At 40.2% G+C, this 16,208-nt stretch overlaps 1 protein-coding gene and 1 non-coding gene across 3 annotated transcripts in view; one reads left to right on the top strand and one right to left on the bottom strand.

The window, feature by feature from the left end:
* The window catches only part of RBMS3 (RNA binding motif single stranded interacting protein 3), an 830,965-nt gene that overhangs the window by 222,089 nt on the left and 592,668 nt on the right, over nucleotides 1-16,208 (bottom strand). For both annotated transcript variants that reach the window (XM_040433298.1, XM_040433299.1), the window contains exon 5: nucleotides 11,278-11,435. In XM_040433298.1, the coding sequence (XP_040289232.1) occupies nucleotides 11,278-11,435 (158 nt within the window). The remainder of the gene's footprint in view (nucleotides 1-11,277; nucleotides 11,436-16,208) is intronic.
* On the top strand, nucleotides 3,437-3,522 carry LOC121002996. The gene has a single exon (XR_005779393.1). It is a non-coding gene; the product is annotated as a small nucleolar RNA SNORD71 (small nucleolar RNA).

Raw genomic sequence — 16,208 nt, 5'->3', positions numbered from 1 at the left:
CCGATCTCGTACTCCGAGAGGTTTTTAGGCTACATGGGGCCCCGGACGATGTTGTTTCGGATCGGGGAGTACAGTTCACTTCCAGGTTCTGGAGAAACTTCTGTCAAGCCCTTGGGATCAAGGTGAACCTGTCTTCTGCGTTCCACCCCCAATCCAATGGGCAGACCGAGAGAACGAATCAAACCCTCGAGCAGTATTTGCGCTGTTTCGTCACCCATCTGCAGGACGACTGGCTGGACCACCTCTCTACGGCCGAGTTCGCCTATAACAATGCGGAGCACAGTTCTACCCAATACAGCCCGTTCTACGCTAACACCGGCCTACACCCAACCTTCATCCCTCACTTGCCCATTTCCACCACAGTCCCAGCTGTGGCCGAACGTCTTGCAAGTCTACAACAGGCACAGGAAAATATTCGGGACAATCTACATCGAGCCCAGAGCCGCTTCAAGCAGGCAGCGGATAAACACCGCAAACCCGCTCCGGAATTCCAGGTAGGGGACAAGGTGTGGCTCTCCACCAGAAACCTAAGCCCAAAGGTTCCCTCCCGGAAGTTGGGCCAAAAATACATGGGTCCTTTCCGGATCACGGCTCGAATCAACGAAGTCACCTTCCGACTCGACCTTCCCGAATCCATCCGAGTGCACCCGGTTTTCCACTGCTCTCTCCTGAAACCACATGTTGAGAACACTTTCCCAGGCCGCCACCCCCCTCCTCCTCCTCCGGTAAGAGTACAAGACCAGGAGGAATACACTGTGGCCAAGATCCTTGACTCCAGACTCCACCGTGGAAGGCTGCAGTATCTAGTTGGGTGGAAGGGCTATTCCCCCGAGGATAACTCCTGGGAGCCGGAGGAAAATGTCCATGCCCCCAGACTGGTAAAATCTTTCCACCAAAGACATCCCGATAAACCATCATCTGCGGTGCCCGGAGGTCACCTTGGAAGGGGGGAGTACTGTCGGGATTCAAACCAGTGACCAGCCATGTCCCAGGCAGTAGCTCTAGCCACTAGACTACCAACCCTTCTGGACATTTCCTTCTACTGAACTCTTTGATCTACCTTGTTCCAGCCTTGCCTTGTTAATCTCTGTGATTCCTTGCACCTGCTACTTCCTCTTTATAAGCCCAGCCTCTTGCACCAGATCCCTGCTGGTTATTGTTCTTCTGGACTTGATCCTGCTGCATCTACTGCTGTTCCTCTGCTGCTACTGCTACCAACTTGACTGCTGCCGACCTTGGAATTGTCCCCGACTACTCTTCTGCTTGTCCCTACCAACTGAACTGCTTCCACCGTTCCCGATCTGGATTGTCTGACCACGCTCACTGCCGCCTGCCCTGACCCACCGCCTGCTAACCGATTACGCCTCTGTCTGACTTCCTGCAACTACAACCTGCCTGCGGTCCTTGCCACTGGGCTCCACCTCCAGCCAGCTGTCCTCTGACTCAGGTGAGCCTGTAGGATTGCAACACCTGATCTAAAACCTTCCCGGACACCTGATGTACCCGTGTTCCCAATTTCATGATTGCAGATGTGATGGTGCGGATTCCTTTAGCGGACATACCTGTACATACATACACTCAGCTTTATATATTAGATAAAAGGGATTGTCCAACTATTTATTTATTTTACACTTTTATTTTTGCATTAACATTACACTGTCGCAGATGTTGTCCTTGGTTGGATTCGAATCCAGGACACCAGTGCTGCAAAGCACCAGTGCTAACCACTAGTGATGAGCAGCATAGGCAATATTCGTTTTCACGATATTTCGCAAATTTTACATAATATTCGCAAGAAATTCACAAATTCTCCAGCCATTATTTTCACGATTGTGCAAATCGGCACTAATGATACGCATATTTTTTGTGCAATACATGCAACTTCACATTTTATCAGGTCTGAGTAGATATTACTGATTAGTGCACTAAGTATTAGCACTATGTCTGTAGCATGTATTTATGGACAGCAGAGAAACAGTAATTCCTATCACACTACCTAACACCCTGCACTGGAACCAGCTACACTATATCACTATCTAACCTACACTGACTATCTCCCACTAACTATCTGTATTATATATATGAGCTAACTAACTATCTAATGTAATTGAATAAGGACCCAGATGACTCAGCAAAGTACAGAGCACAGCAATGTCACTGCTCTCTTTCTCAGAACTGCAAAAATAACAGCAGAAAATGGCTGCTGGGGAGTTTCTTATATAGTAAAGGGCTAGGCAACTTTCCTATTGGTTGCTAGGGATGTTGCTAAGCTTTTACAAAGATGTTGCAGCCTTCTCATTGGCCCACAGGCAAGAAGGGAGGTTACTGATGAAAAAAAAAATCTAGAATATTTGCGATTACGAATATATAGCAGTATATTCTACATCTTCGCAAATTCTTGAAGTGCCGATATTCGCAATAAAAATTTGCGATTCGAATATTCGCGATCAATACTACTAACCAACCGAGCGATCATGCTGCACCACAACTTATTCCCTATCCACAGGATAGGAAACAAATGTCTGAATGGGAACCCAGCTGATCATCAGAATTGGGGCCTGTGCTCGTTTGGTTTAATCGAGAGGCGGTCAAGTATATGCATTGCTGCTCCTTTAAACTCTTTGAGGCTGCCAGAAATAGCTGAGCACTTGTACTCAGCTACTGTATCTCTGGCAGTCTCATAGAGGTAAATGAAGTGACAGACATGCATGCGTATCTGCAGCTCCATTCAAGCAGGGCGCATGGGCCACCATTTTCATGATCAGGTGGGACCCCAGCAGTCTAAAACGTATGCTCTATCCTGTAGATAGGAGGTAAGTTGCAATGGGACGTCTTTAATCGTGGTAGGTTACCACTATTTGCCATGCTGCACCTGCACTGGAAAGAAAGACAACTCCAGGTGCTGTCCAGCAATAAGTGTTAATTCATGTGTGGTAACCGTGGACCTCAACCCCTTCCCGACTGCAATCCGTTTATATACGTGATATTTGCACATGCCCCGTGCAGCTACCACGTCTATAAACGTCAAGACAGCGGACAGCATACAGTTCAGTAATGCCAGCAAGGGACCAATCAGAGTGGTCCCTTGCCGGCAATCAATCCGATTGGTTTGTCTGTGCAGACTAACCAATCGGATCGTGGCAGTGAAAAAATGCCGGTTTCAGGCTCTGAGCTGCGCTCTGCAGATCAGAGCCTGAAACCAGGTAGTGTTCCTCATGCCCCCCGATCTGTGCCCCTCTGTGCCCCCCCAATCTGTGCCCCCCCGATCTGTGCCCCTCTCCTGCCTCCTGCACTCCTCTCCTGCCCTGATGCGGTCCGCCCCCTCCCCGCCCCATACATTAGTCCTGCCCCAGCCTCCCTCAATGTTGGTGGCCGAATCACCCCCTCCCCCCTCCCCTCCCCCCCCTTTCCAGCACTGCCCCCGGTCCCCCTGCTGTGTGTGATGGCGGCGGCTCCATTCCTGAGCCGCCGCCATCAGCAGAGAGTGTCAGCTCTATGCTGACACTCTGCTGTAACCCCATAGATGCCGCGGCAGCGGCATCCATGGGGTTAATAGAGGGAGAAGGCTCCCTCTCTCTACCACCGGGGCTGCCGCGCTGAGATTGCAGCACCCGATGGTTGCCATGGCAACCGGACGTTTTCCAAAAGCGTCCGCTGTTGCCATTTACAGGGCATCTGATTGTATTATACTTTGCAATGCAAGAGCATTGCAAAGTATAGTACAGCCATCAGCCCCACTGGATCTTCAAGATCCAAGAGGGACTTGATAATGAAAAAAAAGTGAAAATAATAAAAGTAAAAATAAATAAATAAATAAAAATGTAAAAAAAAAAAAATTGCCTTTTCCTATAAAAAAATTAATAAAAAAATACACATATTAGGTATCACCGCATCCGTAACGACCGTCTCTATAAATATATCACATGATAAAAAACATATGGCATTCAGAAAATGGACACACAAAAACATAATTTCTTTTTCAAAAATGCTTCATTATGTAAAACTGAAACAAACCAACAAAGAAAGTAGACATATTTGATATCATTGAGTCCGTAACAACCTGCTCTATAAAAATAGCACATGATCTACCTTGTCAGATGAATCTTGTAAAAAACAAAACAAAAAAAAGGTGCCAAAACAGCCATTTTTCGGTTACCTTGCCTCACAAAAAACTTAATATAGAGCAATTAAAAATCATAGGTACCCCAAAATAGTACCAATAAAACTGGCACCTTATCCCCTAGTTTCCAAAATAGGGTAACTTTTTGGGAGTTTCTACTGTATGGGTGCATCAGGGGGGCTTTAAATGGGACAAGGCATCTAAAACCATTCCAGCAAAATCTGCCTTCCAAAAACCATATGGCGTTCCTTTCCTTATACGCCCTGCCGTGCGCCCTTACATCAGTTTACGACCACATGTGGGGTGTTTCTGTAAACCACAGAATCAGGGTAATAAATATTGAGTTTTGCTTGGCTGTTAACCCTCAATGTGTTAAAGAATTTTTTTTTTATAAAATGGAAAATCTGCCAAAAAATGAAATTTAGAAATGTCATCTCCATTTTCGTTTAATTCTTGTGGAACACCTGAAGGGTTAACAAAGTTTGTAAAATCAGTTTTGAGTTACTTGAGGGGTGTAGTTTCTACAATGGGGTCATTTATGGGCGGTTTCCACTTTGTAAGCCCACAAAGTGACTTTAGACCTGAACTGGTCCTTAAAAAGTGGGTTTTAAGAACTGCTTCTAAACTTCTAAGCCTTCTAACGTCCTAAAAAAATAAAATGACATTTCCAAAATGATGCCAACATAAAGTAGACATATGGGAAAAGTTAAGTAATAAATATTTTATTAGGTATGACTTTCTGTTTTAGAAGCAGAGAAATGTAATTTTTGAAAATTGTGAATTTTTCAAAATTTTTGGTAAATTTGGGATTTTTTCATAAATAAAGGTGAAATATATTGACTCAAATTTTTGACTATCATGAAGTACAATATGTCACGAGAAAACAATCTCAGAATGGCTTGGATAAATAAAAGTGTTCCAAAGCTATTACAACATAAAGTGACGCATGTCAGATTTGTAAATTTTGACCTGGACGCTGGGGCATCAATGACCCTTGGTCATGAAAGGGTTAAGGTAATAGCACCCTGATATTAATGGAGTTATCTCTTGTTGGCAACCTCTTTTTTTTTTTCAATTAATACCAGTTCAGTCTCAGAATTTGGCTATTAGGCATAGATTTTCTTGTAATGCTCACTGCAGATGAAATATAGTACCACATATCAACTGTTTAATTGACTAGCCAACCAGACTGGTTGCACCAAAGTATGAGCTGCTGTTTGCAGGTGGCTCTCTGCTCTAGTTTGCAGAAAGGGGGCCTGTGCGAGGAACATCTCTCTATAACTTCCATAGACCTAAAACAATACATTTAAGCTTTAAAAATAACTACTTTGACATGCTGAGAAATTATTTTTACTGTTGGTTCTTTTAAGGCTATTTAATCACATAAAAAAAAGGTAAAAAATAATATTAACCCTTTCAGGACCAAGCAATTTTTCACCTTAAGGACCAGGCTATTTTTTGCAAATCTGACCAGTGTCAGTTTATGTGTGAATAACTTTAAAACGCTTTTACTTATCCAGGCCGTTCTGAGATTGTTTTTTCGTCACATATTGTACTTCATGACACTGGTAAAATGGAGTAAAAAAAAATCATATTTTTTTATAAAAAAAATACCAAATTTAACAAAAATTGGGAAAAATTTGAAAATTTCCAAGTTTCAATTTCTCTACTTCTATAATACATAGTAATACCTCCAAAAATAGTTATTACTTTACATTCCCCATATGTCTACTTCATGTTTGGATAATTTTGGGAATGATATTTTATTTTTTGGGGACGTTACAAGGCTTAGAAGTTTAGAAGCATTTTTCCGAGAATTTTCAAAACCCATTTTTTAAGGACCAGTTCAGGTCTGAAGTCACTTTGTGAGGCTTACATAATTGAAACCACCCAAAAAAGACCCCATTTTGGAAACTATACCCCTCAAGGTATTCAAAACTGATTTTATAAAGTTTGTTAACCATTTATGTGTTCCACAAGAGTTATTTGCAAATGGAGATGAAATTTCAGAATTTAATTTTTTTTGCAAATTTACAATTTTAATCAATTTTTTTCCAGTAACAAAGCAAGGGTTAACAGCCAAACAAAACTCATTATTTATGGCCCTGATTCTGTAGTTTACAGAAACACCCCATATGTGGTCGTAAACTGCTGTACGGGCACACGGCAGGGCGCAGAAGGAAAGGAATGCCATACGGTTTTTGGAAGGCAGATTTTGCAGGACAGTTTTTTTTTACACCATGTCCCATTTGAAGCCCCCCTGATGCACCTCTAGAGTAGAAACTCCATAAAAGTGACCCCATCTAAGAAACTACACCCCTCAAGGTATTCAAAACTGATTTTACAAACGTTGTTAACCCTTTAGGTGTTCCACAAGAATTAATGGAAAATAGAGATTCAATTTCAAAATTTCACTTTTTCGGCATATTTTCCATTTTAATATTTTTTTTCCAGTAACAAAGCAAGGGTTAACAGCCAAACAAAACTCTTTATTTATGGCCCTGATTCTGTAGTTTACAGAAACACCCCATATGTGGTCGTAAACTGCTGTACGGGCACACGGCAGGGCGCAGAAGGAATGGAACACCATATGGTTTCTGGAAGGCAGATTTTGCTGCATTGTTTTTAGACACCATGTCCCATTTAAAGCCCCCTGATGCACCCCTAGGTTAGAAACTCCAAAAAAGTGGCCCCATTTTGGAAACTACGGGATAAGGTGGCAGTTTTGTTGGTACTATTTTAGGGTACATCTGATTTTTGGTTGCTCTATATTACACTTTTTGTGAGGCAAAGTAACAAAAAATAGAAATTCAGAAATTTCATCTCCATTTGCCATTAACTCTTGTGGAACACTTAAAGGGTTAACAAAGTTTGTAAAATCAGTTTTGAATACCTTGAGGGGTGTAGTTTCCAAAATGGGGTCATTTTTTGGAGTTTATACTCTAGGGGTGCATCGGGGGGGCTTCAAATGGGACATGGTGTAAAAAAACCAGTCCAGCAAAAACTGCCTTCCAAAAACCATATGGCGCTCCTTTCCTTCTGCGCCCTGCCGTGTGGCCATACAGCAGTTTACGACCACATACAGTAGGTGTTTGTGATATTGTGCTTTTAGCACGACAGCGTCGCGCTGATACTCGGCGACATGGTGCCGAGATCTCGCACTCACTGGAATAGTGACAGCACATCCCAGCAAGCGCGTCATAGAAGCGACGGGAGATCCGACTTGGATTCCCGCCAATTCTACACGTGTGCGGCGTTTGTTATGAATCCTGAGGGGGAAGTCCCCGCCGGATTTTAAATAAAAATCCGGCATGGGTCCCCCCCTCAGGAGCATACCGGGCCCTTAGGTCTGTTATGGGTTGTAAGGAGAGCCCCCCCTACGCCGAAAAAAACGGCGTAGGGGGTCCCCCTACAATCCATACCAGACCCGTATCCAAAGCATGCTACCCGGCCAGCCAGGAAGGGAGTGGGGACGAGCGAGCGCCCCCCCCTCCTGAGCCGTACCAGGCTGCATGCCCTCAACATGGGGGGGTTGGGTGCTCTGGGGCAGGGGGCGCACTGCGGCCCCCCCACCTCAGAGCACCCTGTCCCCATGTTGATGAGGACAGGGCCCCTTCCCGACAACCCTGGCCGTTGGTTGTCGGGGTATGCGGGCGGGAGGGGGCCCCCAGATACCGGCCCCCAGATACCGGCCCCCCACCCTAAGTGAATGAGTATGGGGTATACGAGTATACTCGTCATAGGTCGGGAATTTTTTCACACTATCTCCTTCTCTGATCGCTTCCCTGACAGGAATTGGGGCGATCAGAGAAGGAGAAGCACATAGTCCCTCCCTAACCCCCCCTTACCTGCCCCGATGCGCTGCGATTGGTCCCTCTGCAGTAATGGACCAATCACAGCGATCGCGGGCGGGTCAGAGCTCCTTTACAGTTCCTGACGTCTTCTCTGGTTGCCTAGCAACCCCAGCACGCCGGCTTCACTGAAGCTTCAGCGCTTCGCTCCCTGCGCTGACACAGAAAGCCGATCACGTACATGCACGTGGGGATGCGATGAGGCACCACATTCCCCCACGTACATGTACGTGATGTTGCGTGAAGGGGTTAAAGGGGTTTTACTCTCTTATAGGATGTAGAAACATGTGACAGCTAGTGTTGATCGCGAATATTTTAATCACAATTTTTTTTCGCGAATATCGACATTTCAAGAATTTGCAAAGATGTATAACATAGTGCTATATATTCGTAATTGCAACTATCCTAGATTTTTTTTTTCAGCAGTAACCTTACTTCTTGCTTATGGGCTAATAAGAAGGCTGCAATATTTGTCAGAGCTTAGCAACATCCCTAGCAACCAGTAGGAAAGTTGCCTCCCCTTTTACTATATAAGAGACTCCCCAGCAGCCATTGTCTGCTGTTTTTTTGCAGTTCTGAGAGAGAGAGAGAGAGCAGTGACATTGCTGTGCTCTGTGCTTTCATCTGGATCCTATTCCTTATGCAATTACATTAGATAGTTAGTTAGCTCATATATATATATAATACAGATAGTTAGTGGGAGATAGTCAGTGTAGGTTAGATAGTGATATAGTGTAGCTGGTTCCAGTGCAGGGTGTTAGGTAGTGTGATAGGAATTACTGTTTCTCTGCTGTCCATAAATACATGCTACAGACATAGTGCTAATACTTAGTGCACTAATCAGTAATATCTACTCAGACCTGATAAAATGTGAAGTTGCATGTATTGCGCAATAAAAATGTGCATCATTAGTGCCGATTTGCACAATCGTGAAAATAATGACCAAGATCAAGAATTCTAGAATTCGGGAATGTAGTGTGAATATTACAATCACTGGCTTCAGTGGTCTCAGTAACAATAATAACTTATAAGCAAGTAATGACAATTATATTGACAATAATTTATAAGCAAGTAATGCTTCTTTAATTCTTACATGGCATTTCTCACCATCACCTGACTTTTGGCTGATACCAGTCATTTCCATTCTGTTAAAAGAGCAAGGCTTTGGCTAAAAAAAACTCAATGAAAAACTGGAGTTCCATTTTTTGCGTGAAACCACCATTAAGTATTGTAAGGAAAAAGCTCTGTATTGCAACTGGACTACCACTGATCTAGCAGTATACTACATCTAGACACCAGGAAGAAGGTAACCCCCCTCCCCCTAAATTTACCACTGAAGAACAAATAAATTATAATACTCTATTCACAATCTAGGACCAGACATTATTTATAGCCCTAATCAACAAAAAACACACTAAAAAATAGCATTACTGGTTGTTAGCACCAGTAGCTAAATATGCCATTGACCTTCACTAACAAATATCTTAAAATGTGTGTATACTACAGAAATGACACATTTCTGGAAATAGCACAAATCCATATATGTGTGTTTTGTCAGAGGAGAAAATTCATGTCTTGCAATTTCTTGTGAATTGTGTTTATTTAATTTTTTTCTGGAGACTGTTTCTTTTGGAGAATGCATAGTAGACGTAAGGATAGGCTTGACAATGCTTAGCTGGGAAAAGGGTATGCAAATTAGCTCTTTTTCCAAGAAGGAAAGAAACCTGAGACACCAGATGCCACTAGATGTAAAGTAGCTATCTTGTAAGGCAATGTTCAACCTTTTAAACAGGAAGTGAGAAATAATTTAGGATTATAGCTAAGCCAATACCTCATCTGGAGGGTGATTGCTCCTCTTCGGTGCAGTCAGCAGAGATAATTGGCTTACCTAAGTGAAAGGCCTTTGCTAAAATCTGGGGGGTACTGTTTTCTTTATGGAGAGTGCCTAGTAGGAGTTAAGGCTGTATTACTCTGGCCGATATTTTGGCCGATAATCGTTAATGAGAGTTTGCATGAATGCTCGCTAGCAATCATCTTGCCATGTAAGACTGCCGCCGATTGCCCGATAAATAAGCAAACTTGTTAATTGGGCAATTCTGATTTTTAGGCATACTTTAAAATAAGCACTTGCCAGCAGCAGATTGGGCTGTCTAATGTCGATCTGCCGCCTGCAAACCACTAGACAGCATGGAGATGAGCGATGGCATAGTGATTTCTCCTTCTCATGCTGCAGAGGAGATCGCTGCATGTAATAACAGCGGTCTCCTCCGCTAGCTAGCAAGCAATTGCTGAGAGGTAACACTTCACTCCTGGCAATTGTCTGCCCCATTGGGCTGTCTAATACAGGCTTAAGGAGTCTTATAGACCAGGAAATGCTCACCTGGAGCACAAGGAGAAACAGTCAACCTGAAACGGCTGTCTCTAGATAAGTTACTGGTTTAGCTATAATTATAAACTATGTCTCAAAGCCTATTTAAAAAGTTGAATATTGACTTGTAGGGTAGTAATGGACCTTATAGAAGGTGGCATTAGTGGCTAAGCTTTCTTTTCTTTTTTGGAAAGAGAGATAAATTGCATAGCATTGCACAGTGAAACTCTTTGTATATTTTCCATCATTTTATAAGCATTTAAAGAGAATCTGTCAGCAGATTTGTGCTTATGAAACTGGCTGACCTGTTGCATATGTGCTTGGCAGGTGAAGGCATCTGTGTTGGTCCCATGTTCATATATGCCCTCATTGCAAAAATGAAGCGTTAATATATGCAAATGAGCCTGTATGAGCAATGGGGGCATTGTCATTTCTCCTGCTGACAGATGCATAGTACTTAAAAAAAATAAATGTACTATACAGTATATCATTTATGCACAATAGAGTTAACTAGAGATTTCTAAGTTCATGTTTTGGTCACTAGTAGTGTTAAGCAAATCAAAGCAAAATGAATTGACTTTGGTCCGAATTTCAGGAAAAATTTGATTTGCATGGAAGCCGAATTTCTTTGTGCTTCGTGGTAACAAATCTATTTTTCTTAAAATGGGTAAAAATTAAAAAAATACATATTCACCTCATCCATTTGCGCACAAAGCGGCTGTTACGGCCATCTTAATTTCAGAAACCGTGCAAAATCTTGTGAGGGGGACATATGATCTCACCATGCAGGCATGCTGGCTGAAATTTGGCAAAGCAGCCAATTCTAATATTTCATAACTTCGCTCATCTCTAGTCACTGGTATCGACATGATTAGAATTTTTCGTTTTGCTTTCTAAATAAACAAATACGTTGATTAAGATAAAAATGAAGTACATACCGTGCAAATCCTACTCCTCTACTGACTCCACATGCATCTCTTAATATTCTTGTAGAAATGACATGTCCAAATGGTTTAAGCATGTTTTCTAATTCTTGTTCATCCATCGAAATAGGCAAGTTTGAAATGTACAAATTGGTTGGGTCTTGCTCTTGTTGCTATAAAGACACAAATAAACCAATATGTTATGAATACAAAATTACACACATAAATATAAGCAATATCTTTTTATAGTTCTTATTGTTGTAATATTTGAGACATTTCAAAAAGCATATTGCTGGTGAATTACTTTCAAAATAGTACAAGTATAGAAAGGTCGAGGGAGGATTCTTTATATGAGGAGGCAAGGAATTTTAGACATCAGTAAAGGAAATTATTCTATTCAGTAAGAGTAGTCAAGCTATAGAATTCTCTACCCGCAATACATATATTTTGACAAAAAAATAAATAATGGTTAAATGCCTTATAAGAAATGGCACAGAGTGTTATGAATAATTTAAAGATTGGGGGGATATTTATTAACCCTTTTGATAAGGAGGTTTTTTTTTCATTTTTGCTCTTTCATTTCTCTTCCCTATCTTCCTGGAGCCATAACATTTTTACTTTTCTATTCACGTATCCATATGAGGGCTTGTTTTTTGCAGGATAAGTTGTAATTTCTATTGCCATGATTTAATATGGCATACAATGTAGCAATAAGCATGAAAAAAAAATCCACATGGGTGGAATTGGAAACAAAATTCAATTCCTCCACCGTTTTACAAGTTTTGTCCCTACAATGTTCCATTTGTGGCAAAACTGGCCTGTGCCCTTCAATCTCTGGGTCATTAGGATTACAATGATATCATATATATAGTTTTTTTAATGTTTAAATAGTGTAAGAATAAATTAAAACTTAGAAAAAAAATATATATATTTTTTACATCACCATATTCTGACCCCCCATAAAATTTTTATAGTTATGTTTACTGAGCTGTATGGAAGCCCATTTTTTGTGGGATGATCAGTAGTTCTTATTTATACCATTTTGATGCCATTTGATTTTTTGGGAGTAAGAGAAGCGATGAAAAAATGGCGAATAGACCAGAATTGCCACTCACAGTTTTTTTTTGCTTTTAGATGCACTTGCGGGTCTCTGCTGTTTGAAACAGTTAAGACCCACCAGCCATGCGAGCGGGTGCCATGTTTACCCATCCCTCTTGGGCAAAACATGTATGGCACTGGTTTCAAAACAGTTAAGATTGGCGTTTTAAACGCTGGTCTTAATAACACTGTGTGCTGGCATTGGATCAGCCAAAGTTATGTAGAGGTGCCAGTCTGAATCTATGCCAATGTTCTTGCTGGCTTAAATTTAGACCAGGTGTAAAGAAATCATAAGTGAGACGGGCCTAAGTCAGTGGCTCAGGTTGTCCCAATTAAATGATTAGATAATTATTTAGGGGATTTTGGGGAAAGTTAAACCATTATTGTAATGCAGTAAAATTCCCACAATTGAACCTGGTGGAAGCCTGACATCCTAATTATTTCACTAAAATAAATATAATGCAGCTTCCACAATATGTTCCTGCTCCATTAGTATAAAGTTCTAAATGTTTCTTTATACAAAAAAATAGGATGCAAAGATTGTTCTTAGCAAAGATTTAACTGAGCATTGCTAAGAATAGTCTGTCTTCAGTCTTCAGTATTCTACTGAGTGCTGAAGACACCTATGTGTAGCAAGGAAAAGCCTCTATATGTTGCACACACTCATAAAACTGAAGACTTAAGACAGACTCTCCTTAGCAATGCTCAGTAAAGAAGACTTTATTCCTAATACAAAGAAACTTCTTTCCCTGATAAAGTATATTACAAAATTGTTTAACCCCTTCCCGACATTTGACGTAATAGTACATCATGGCGGCAGGTGACTTGCCGCATTTTGACATACTACTATGTTATGGTGATCGGGCGAGCACCGGAGCGGTGCACGCCAGATCAGTGCAGGGGCCCAGCAGTCCCTGATAGCCGGGCCCCTGCTATATCCGCCGGCATCACTGTAAAAGCTGATGCCAGTGGATTAACCCCTTCTATGCCGCGGTATAAATAAAAACTATGCCAAAACAGCCAATTGTTCGGTCACCTTCAACCATAAAGTGTAATAATGAGTGATCAAAAAACCATATATACACAAAAATGGTACCAATAAAAACGTCAACTATTTCTGCAAAAAATAAGCCCCTGCACAAGATGATCGTCAGAAAAAAAAATAAAATGGTGTTCAGAAAATGGAGACACAATTTTTATATATTTTTTTACAAAAATGCTTTATTATATAAAACTGAAACAAACAAACAAAGAAAGTAGAAATATTTGATATCATTGTGTCCTTAACAGCCTGCTCTATAAAAAAAAATGATCTAACCTGTGAGATGAATGTTGTATAAAAATAAACAATGCCAAAACAGCAATTTTTTTGTTACATTGCCTCACAAAAAATTTAATATAGGGTAATTAAAAATCATATGTACCCCAAAATAGTACCAATAAATCTGGCACCTTATCCCGTAGTTTCCAAAATGGGGTCACTTTTTGGGAGTTTCTAATGAAAGGGTACATCAGGGGGGCTTCAAATGGGACATGGCATCTACAAACCAGTTCAGCAAAATCAGCCTTCCAAAAACCATACGGCGCTCCTTTTCTTCTATGCCCAGCCGTGTGCCCTTAAATCAGTTTATGACCACATGTAGGGTGTTTCTATAAACCACAGAATCAGGGTAATAAATATAGAATTTTGTTTGGCTGTTAGCCCTCTATGTGTTAAAGAAAAAATGGATTAAAGTGGAAAATCTGCCAAAAAAGTGAAATTTAGAAAGTTCTGTTCCATTTTCCTTTAATTCTTGTGGGTTAACAAAGTTTGCAAAATCAGTTTTGAGAAACTTGAGGGGTGTAGTTTCTACAATGGGGTCATTTATGGGGGGTTTCCACTATGTAAGCCACACAAAGTGACTTCAGAGCTGAACTGCTTCTTAAAAAGTGGGTTTTGGACATTTTCTTAAATTTTTTTAAGAATTGCTTCTAAAATTCTAAGCCTTCTAACATCCTAAAAAAATAAAATGACATTTACAAAATAATGGCAACATAAAGTAGACATATGGGGAATGTTAAGTAATAGGTATTTTTTTAGGTATCACTTTCTGTTTTATAAGAAGAGGAAAATAAATTTAGAAAATTGTAAATTTTTCACATTTTTTTGTTACATTTGTGATTATTTTTATAAATAAAGGTGAAATATATTGACTCAAATTTATGACTGTCATGAAGTAAAATGTGAGAAAACAATCTCAGAATGGCTTGCATAAATAAAAGTGTTCCAAAGTTATTGCCACATAAAGTGACACATGTCAGATTTGGAAAAAATTGCCTGTGCAGGAGGGCGAAAACAGGCCTGGGGTAGAAGGGGTTATATTAGAAATAAACTGAAATGACAGTTACAATTCAAAGTTTTTGTAGCTTTAAAAAAGTGGTTCAAACTTAATTATCGCTTTGATGGATCATATTCATACATGATTGGGAGTTTATATGTCAGGCCAATCACCTGTCAGCTTGTAGGGGAAGGTGCTAAATTGTGTCAGATGGAGTCCATAATGAATAACTCCGATGGAAAAAGTTTGGCGTTGTTAAGACATACTATAGAAAATGTGACCCATTAGCTCCCATTATAAAAATGTATATTATCCAGCTGTATAAAAAAAGCACAACAGACTTTGTTTCCCTATGTAGCTATAAAGAAAAATTATCATAAGGAAGCCCTTTTGGCTTAAGCTGTGTGTATGGGGCCTAGCAGGTTTTCTGTTTATTTTTTTTTATTTTCTTTATTTTTTAGTGCTGCGGAAGCTCAAAGACATACTGCACGTTCAGTTCTTTGCAAAAGTATTGAATCCCCTAAAAAGTCAACAAATACAGTAGATACACATTTCAAATCATACACAAAAAAGGTATGTGTTTAGAACAAATTTTTAAGCTGAAATCAATTAATAAACTCATACCTGTCCCATTTTAGTGTCATATTAAAATCTCATCATTATAGCAATAAAATAAAATAAAAAGTAAAATGTTACTTCTACGGTACCTATTTGAAAGTCTAATTTCTATAACGGTTAACAAGTTGAACCCAATAGACATTCGTGAAATCATGAAATGGTCAGTTGTGCCCCATGGTAAAATAAGCTTTGTTGCATTTGAAAAACTGAACTCTACTACTGGCTATTAACTGTTCAAATAAATTATAGCAGGCTGTAATTGCATACAAATATATGTACAGTTTATAAAGCATTTCAAGCAAAAGAATTAAAACTGAGGCTTAAAAAAAAATCCAGCAGGAATTCAGGTTTGGTTCATTTTCTCAAGTTCAAACTTTGTTTATGAATGCATGTTCTTAGTTTGATTCACACTCCAGCAGTAGAAATCAAGTAGTCCTCAGAGGCACATCAGTTTTTCAAAGCGTCTACATTTCTTAAAGTACTGCTACAACTTAAACTAGATCTAGTGGAACCATTAGCCTCAGGGTACATTCAAAGGGATGAGCATTATATTGATCGAACACAACCATGTAACAAATAGCAACAATATGAAGCTATGCTGTCTACCTTATATTATTAAAAGTAGTGACTCCCTGGGTAGCTTAATGACTAGGATTCATAAAGAAGGGTTTATCGAATATACAGAATGTTTGCAATGTCTTTATTTAATCTGGTTATTTCCTGCAATTTTGCAATAAATATGCAAAATGTGCTAAAAATGGAGTTGAAGGTAAACACAAAATATATTTTGTGTGTTAGACATCTGTCTAGAAAAGGGATTTGGTGAAAGCTAGTCATAAAATAGGGCAAACATTAAAATGTGTAGAACATCAATACTGCAGCGTATAGATCACAAATGAATATAATAGTCAT

Source organism: Bufo bufo, chromosome 5 (assembly GCF_905171765.1).
Source record: "Bufo bufo chromosome 5, aBufBuf1.1, whole genome shotgun sequence".
In the NCBI taxonomy this organism is placed as follows: domain Eukaryota; kingdom Metazoa; phylum Chordata; class Amphibia; order Anura; family Bufonidae; genus Bufo; species Bufo bufo.
Note: the sequence above shows the minus strand (reverse complement) of the source record. Positions and strands in the feature narration are given on the sequence as shown.